A 7,343-nucleotide genomic window follows, 5' to 3' on the forward strand; every position below is an offset into this window, starting at 1 on the left:
TCAGCAGACAGACAGACAGACAGACAGATAGATAGATAGATAGATAGATAGATAGATAGATAGATAGATCACCATTCAAAACAAGCCTGAGCCATTTCTGCACATCTGCGTCTTGAGACACGACTCTCTTCAGTATTCTCTGCTCGCTGCTATGAGCTTGTCCCTTCATCAATCTCCAAAACCCAAACACTGTGAGAGGCTTTCAGCGCTATAAAGTGCCCTGTTTCCACATAAATCAATCATACATCTCTTGTGCATAGTAATGAAATGCTGTGAGCTCACGAGAGTGTTCGGGCCGTTCTGCTATCAGTTATCACTGTGGAGGACGCAACACTTTACTGAACTCTGGGCGAGACTCATCTGTGGCAGCTAGCATGAAAGAAAACAACAATCACATCCTCCCACATCTCCACATATAAGTGTGCCCTTTAAATACAAAGTCAGGTGATTCTCCCTCCCTCTCTGTGGAGCAGAATTATGCTGTAACTCTCTGACTGTCAATGTAAATGGAGGTTACGGGTGGAGAAGGTCATGATGTGGGAGGGAAAGCAGTTTTGCTCCACCCATCTCATGTTAACTGAAGCGCACGTCTGTATGGTTTAGCCTTGTGTGCCGAAGGTTTGGAAGATCAGACTCTGTCTCCATCCAGTGGAGGTTTCATGTAACTCATATGCATGAATATTAGGATGTCATACTTAGCACATAGTTCGTCTTCCCGTTTGCCTGTGGCAGGAAGCGGCAGTTTGAGGGACCTCTGGTACCAAGCAGAGCTGTGAAATGGGCATCCTGGGACTTTCAAGTCAGGACCCTCTCTGGAGCCTCAGCAGGTTCTTGAGCAGTGACAGGAACCTTTATGGCAGCCTTAACAGACATTTCTGGTGCGGCCCTGACAAGATCTCTGAACCCAATGCATGCTGACAAAGGGGGCTCTGTGTGCCATGACTGAGTGCTCTCATGGATCCGTGACATGGATCTCTGGGATCCAGACGCCAGTGGCAGGAACTTCTGGAGCAGCAGTGAGAGGGGCTTGACAGGGAGCTCAGGGTGACTCCATTATTAAAAATATGACTGGATGGTGCAATACTTAGCTAACATCCCTAGGCAAGAAGTTCTACAAGACACTAAATCAAGCCAAGGTGCCAGACGCAACCAAGGCAAACCAACCCCGCAAGACGCTAAGGCTGGAGAAATGGAAAGCCAACATAACTAACTAGAACTAAATTAACTATTTACAATGCACATCCCTAAGCAAGTAGTTCCGCAAGACGCTAAAACTACCACCTCAAGCCAAGGCGCCAGACGCAACCAAGGCCTGCCAGCCCTGCAAGACGCTAAGGCTGGAGAGATGGACCCTTGTCAGCCAACCAGATACAAAGCTGACCCTCTCCTCCATCACCTACAGGGGGACCTGCAACACAATTAGAAAGTATACAAATTAGACAAACATACTTCACAAGGTTTAAAAATAAAACTTGTCATCTGTGTAGTATATAAGGATTGACTGAATGAGAGTTGCAGCAGTTAATGAAAGGTTGTGTAAAGAAGCTCATGTCTATATTCAGATAATCAAACCAACAAAAAGGCAAAAAAGAAACAAACAAGCAAATGACAAAATATCTTCAAAATCATTTTAGCTTACCTTGAACCAGTCATGGAAGAGCGTCTCCTCCAGATGAATCCTCCGCTCTGGGTCACTCTTCAGGCAACCTCGAATGAAAAGGCAGCATTCTGTGTAAAAAGATGGAGAGAAGTCTACCTTTAAAGGGTTAGTTCACCCAACATGAAAATTCTGTCATTAATTCGTCTCCCAGAGTTACCGTATTCCGCCTTTTTGGAGAGTACCCCAGAACATAATCAACATAATCAGCGTTTTTTACATTCAGCATGCGCGCGCTGTCTACTGAACGTAATCAGTGTTCTTCAACTTTACACTTGCTCTCTAAGCTGTAAAACTGGGAGAGATTCCTGCATTATCCATTATAAAGCCACTGTTTTTTTTCTGTTTTGTGTGATTAAGAATTGCAAGTGTCCGATCCATCCATCCGATGTCGCTGCTGTCTGGGAAAAGGCTGGTGATCATCCTAAACAGCGGCACACCCAGCGACCACGTCGTCGCCTGTTTCGCATAGTACTCGCCCTTCTCAAAGTATTCAGGAGGACGGTACGTTGCTGTCCCTGAAGGAAAGAGTTTGCCACATGTGTAAGTTTGCTTTACCACTTTTCTCACTTTACTCTAACTGTAATGGCATTTAATTTTAGTCAACAAAAATAAAACTATCACTGTCTTTCTGAGAATGTTGTTAGTGCATTGTTAATATTTTGCTGTGTCCCGTCTGATTAACACATGGTGTAACTACTTGTTTTACAACTGTAAGTGATGTAGGACGAGCTTTTCAAGAGGTCTCCACAGCCGAAATCAATCAATTTGACCTCCAGGGTCTCCGTGTTGACCAGGAGGTTGGGCATCTTGATGTCCCGATGGAAGACCTCCCGGGAACAGCACACGGCATCAGCAGCGATCACCTGCCACATGAAATAACGCGCCAAATCCTCTCTGAAGAGGCCGCCGTGATGCTCCCAAATATCATGCATGTCCACGCAGGGCGAGGGCCTCTCTAGGACCATGATGTAAAGGTGCCAGTCCAGCACCTTTATGATGTGGCGACAGCGGGGGCCTTGGTTGTCCATGACTGTCAGAGCCACCTCAAGAGGAACTGGTCTGGGATGGTCAGGCTAGAAAAAAGTGATGATTAGATGGAAGTGGTTTCTCTGTCTGACTGTTTCTATTGAAACACTTGGACTCTGTCATTTGTATTAATCTAAGATGTTATAAATTGCAATGAGAGGAGATGACATAGAGATCATCACAGTCTACTTACAAGGCTGATGTACGGCTCGTTCTCCGTCTTAGCTGTGAATTTCACAGCGACTGGAAGGCTGTCTTCACAGCGGGTCCCTTCAAAGATCCTTTTCCTTCCCTCATCTGGTTGCTGATGATGTATTTCCAGCAAATGTGGTCTATTAAAACATAATTATAGTATTTTTTTTTATTATTATTTACAATACCAATGTCCTACAGTGTGGCATGCCATGCTTATTCTTAAAACTATTTCAGCATTGTTTCTAATCCTCATATAATTATTGCACTTAATTGGTTTATATTAACTGTGAAATACATGGAATATCTGTAAAAAAAAAAAAAAAACTCATAGGTCACACTACAGGACAATTTAATTTAATTTAATATTTTATTTTATTTTATTTTATTTTATTATTTTATTTTATTTGCAATGAAATGCCAAATACTGATTACAATTCAGGGCTGTACGTTAACTTTTTTTTTTCACATAGCACTGGTGCTACAGAGGTTGAAAGTTTTGTAGCACAGGCCAAACAGTTGTAGCACAAGTATAAAACGTCTGTTATTATGTCTGAAAACAAACACAAGTAACGGAGTTCATCATTTAAACAGGCACCGATGTTCCGTACAGAGCACAGAAAATACAAACCATCACAAAAATTGTTTTTAGACAAAGTTTTTTCTTAATTTGTTAAAAATGGACGAGTGCAGAAACATAACACCTCTTACACCTCAACAAAATATAAAATAAAAAAGAATGGCAGACATTTAGGCCAAAGTGGGCAAAGATAAAAATCTTTGTCATTATTTTATCTTTGTTATTAGAAAATAAGAACAAATATATACATTACAAATGAATGAATGAATGAATGATGCATTTATATAGCACTTTACTGTGTATTGTTGTACACCCAAAGCGCTTTACAATCTTGTGGGGGGTCTCTCCTCAACCACCATCAGTGATAATATACAAATAAAACAAACAGTGCTTTATTTTTCAGGTACTGTATTTAGCAGTAACATTAAATATTCAAATAAAACACTATATACATCAATGATACTTTTTCTTTAAAGCAACTGACTGATGATAAGTTCAGATGGCCGTTAGATGATCGTTTCATTCATCTGAAGTGGCTGATGGGAAGCTGGTGGTTGTTTTTGCTTTTGCTTTGTTTTTCTCACAGCCACATGATGGTGCAAGACATTGCTTATACATTATAAAAAATGACGTGCATCCTCCCACCAAGCTAAATCTCAGAAACTGCCTGTTTGATGTATAGGCTGGTTCTTTCCAGCTTCTTTCTTTTCTCGTCTTTCCTCAAGACCTGTTTTGTAAATGGGCTTTCGGTTATAAATATTGGTGTTTTGTTCAGTTTAAATATAAAAGGGCAGTAGGTCATAGCAGTATGTACTCAGCAGACCTTCCTGAAGGGCCAACATAAGCCTTAAAGGGATAGATCACCCAAAAATAAAAAATCCTGTCCTCAAGTTGTTCCAAACCTTAGTTTCTTCCTGAAGAATTGTTATTTTTGGGTGATGCCTTTGAGATTTTTTCTAGTCTCTCTCGCTCTTTTTGTCTATACAATAAATGTGTGTATTTATTAATATGTTGTATTTGGGACATTTAGAAAGAAATAATGAAAGCAGGTTTGGAACAAATTGGCACATTGTAGACGTAACAGATAACAGAAAATGTAAAGCTGCGTTTACAAATCTGAAATGATAAGATTTAATGTAATAATCATGCCTAGCTTGAAGAAAGAAAAAAAAAGAGCTTGCATTTCCTTTAATGAGACGCATATTAAGGGAAAACAGTGTCACAGCCTCATTGTGAGAAGGAGATCAATTTATTAATGCTTAATATTTAAACTCTTCAAAACCTTTTATTAGGATCAACACGAAATTATTTCAGAAAATGTTTACATTAGAACTACATGTTGTTAGAGGGATAGTTCACCCAAAAATGAAAATTCTGTCATCATTTACTCACCCTCATGTCGTTCCAAACCTGTATGAGTTGCCTTCTTATGTTGAACATAAAAGAAGATATTTTCATAGTAGGAAAAAAAATACTATGGAAGTCAATGGCAACCACCAACTGTTTGATTACCAGCAATCTTCAAAATATCTTCTTTTGTGTTCAACATAAGAAAGCAACTCATACAGGTTTGGAACGACATGAGGGTGAGTAAATGATGACAGAATTTTCATTTTTGGGTGAACTATCCCTTTAAGGTAACAAGGTGGCTTGAAATAAATAACCGATCAATCAATCAGTCAATCTAATGTCTATGGCAACATCCTCAAAGCAAAACATGCGCAACTAAGATTTGCAAAATATAAGTAATTATGTCACTATCGTTCCTGGATCCAATCGAACACCAATGAATCGTGAATCGAATCGATTCGCTGGCTACTCAAAGATTCACACGCCTGTCGCATCCGTTCTGGTGCAAGAACAGAACGGGTCAGTGAATGAATCTTTTTGGTGAACTCATTTAAAACATTCGAAACACTGAATCCCCACCGATGCGTTCCTCCAAACCGAGTTAGCTGTTACTAACATAGATATATAAATACAGGTTACTAACTCATTAAATCGCATCTCGAGTCTCCTCGCCTTTGCCCGGTTGAAAAAAATCGTCCATTACTCACATCAAAAATGTGTTTTTGCATACAGACTCCAATATGAATATACGTACGTCATACTTTGACATTTTAAACCTATTTACTCTTTCCCTTCTCAGATGTATTTTATAAACCTCCAACTGGCAACGTCTCAGGCACGCAGAGGGCAGCTAAAGCTCGCAGCCGTATATTTTGGGGTCCTTCAGCGTCAGACTGCTGCTTTCTCTGGACAGCATCTTCGTCAATGGCGGATTACGATAACTACGAGGACCGGGACCGGGCTTACGGGAGCTTCGGCGGGGGGAGAGGGTAAGGAAGGCCGCGTGAGAGGAGCGGGGAGGCGGCGGAGAGGCGCGGGTTTGCGGGACATCGAGCGGGGGAAGGCCACGCAGCAGCTCCCGCTGTGTGATGAATGAAGGCCGGCCACGAAACTCAGCCCACATGGGCTTCATGTCTCGCGGCCGACTCAGCAGTGCAGTGCCCGCAGACGTTATGTAAAACATTGCTGCTCGTTTATCGCTATTGCATATAGTTATTGGTGTCATAATCGGTCTGCGTGATCAGTGCGACGGCGTGTTTTAGCGCGGTCTGCACTGGGCCTCGCTCAGGGGTTTGACTCCCATCTATATTACTCTGCTGTTTTTAAACCCACTGTATTGCTGCCTATGAGTGGCTTTGTTCTCATTTCCACTCAAATACCGTGGTACTTCCATCTTTCTGGACGTGCACGGTTGTAACGTTATTATTTGAAGTACCTCGGGGTGTCGTTGAAATGCAGTGCACATGGAAATGATCACGTCCATGCAAATTAATGTTTAGCCTCTGCTCTCGGAGCAACAGCACAAGTCCATATGATAAGTAAGATTTATTGTGTTTTCCGTCCATCAGCTCGACCTGATGGCATGCACATGCTTTATTTGCATACCTGCGCGTGGCATTTATCAGCTATTGAATATAGAAACAGAAAGTGCGTGCTTATTTGATGTATGGAAACCTGGTAAAATGAGTTCTGTATTGTACTTTAGGCTTCCCTGACCATGCTGCATTATTGCTAATGAGAAAACCCCCCCCCACAAACTACTGTTCTAAAGTTTGGAATTAGTTTATTTTTTAAAGAACTAATGTTGCATTCATTTGAACAAAAGTAGAGTGAAAAAATTGTGAAATGTTATTGCAGTTTTTTGTTTTGACCCCCCCCCACAAACTACTGTTCTAAAGTTTGGAATTAGTTTATTTTTTAAAGAACTAATGTTGCATTCATTTGAACAAAAATAGAGTGAAAAAATTGTGAAATGTTATTGCAGTTTTTTGTTTTGATGTATTTTAAATTTTAATTTTGTCCTGTGATAAAATCTGGATTTTCAGCATCATTACTCCAGTCTTCAGTGTCACATGATGCTTCAGAAATCATTCTGATATGCTGATTTAATTTGTTGAGATTTCACAAGTTGAACTTATTTTTCAGGTTTCTTTGAATCGAATGTTCAAAAGAACCGCATTTAGCTCAAACGGGAAGCTTTTGTAATATTATAAATGTCTTTGCTGTCACTTTTGATCATTTTAATGCATCCTTGCTGAATAAAAGTATTAATTTCTGTAATTACTTAACACACAAAAAACAAAAACAAGACAAAACAAAAAAGATTCTAACTAAACCTGAACTTTTGAACGCTCGTAGTAGGGGTGTGCGATATATATCGTCTGCGATAATATCGTAATTGTTGTTTTAACGATGTGCTATTTGACATTATCGAGTATTTTGCAAAAACCATTCAAAACATCCCTACAGAGCGCACGCATACATTACGTGAAGTCTAGACTAGTGCGTGTGCGCATTTAGTGTGTTTTCTTTCAC

General features: G+C 40.4%; 2 protein-coding genes across 3 annotated transcripts in view; one reads left to right on the forward strand and one right to left on the reverse strand.

The window, feature by feature from the left end:
* Positions 1-1,630: 1,630 nt before the first annotated feature.
* LOC107676320 (serine/threonine-protein kinase pim-3-like) lies at positions 1,631-3,092 on the reverse strand. Its single transcript, XM_016470849.1, has 5 exons — positions 3,078-3,092; positions 2,880-2,990; positions 2,367-2,733; positions 2,021-2,175; positions 1,631-1,750 (listed from the first exon to the last, which is right to left on the reverse strand). The coding sequence occupies exons 1-5, from the start codon at positions 3,090-3,092 to the stop codon at positions 1,631-1,633; spliced, it is 768 nt and encodes a 255-aa protein (XP_016326335.1).
* A 2,548-nt stretch (positions 3,093-5,640) lies between these two features.
* Positions 5,641-7,343, forward strand: part of LOC107676323 (eukaryotic translation initiation factor 4H-like) — a 16,228-nt gene continuing 14,525 nt past the window's right edge. Inside the window, exon 1 of one of the 2 annotated variants that reach the window (XM_016470852.1) lies at positions 5,641-5,797. In XM_016470852.1, coding sequence (XP_016326338.1) covers positions 5,733-5,797 — 65 coding nt within the window. In that variant the 5' untranslated portion in view covers positions 5,641-5,732. The remainder of the gene's footprint in view (positions 5,798-7,343) is intronic. The other variant, XM_016470851.1, reaches the window with a different exon arrangement.

This window comes from Sinocyclocheilus anshuiensis, unplaced genomic scaffold (genome assembly GCF_001515605.1).
Source record: "Sinocyclocheilus anshuiensis isolate Anshui unplaced genomic scaffold, SAMN03320099.WGS_v1.1 scaffold4790, whole genome shotgun sequence".
Lineage (NCBI taxonomy): Eukaryota > Metazoa > Chordata > Actinopteri > Cypriniformes > Cyprinidae > Sinocyclocheilus > Sinocyclocheilus anshuiensis.

Excerpts from the sequence above, each read along its gene's own strand:
- LOC107676320 (XM_016470849.1), bottom strand. Across the intron at positions 2,734-2,879 it reads ACGAGCCGTACATCAGCCTT|CCTGACCATCCCAGACCAGT; the intron begins GTAAGTAGACTG and ends ACTTTTTTCTAG. Across the intron at positions 1,751-2,020 it reads GGATGGATCGGACACTTGCA|TTCTCTCCATCTTTTTACAC; the intron begins ATTCTTAATCAC and ends TTAAAGGTAGAC.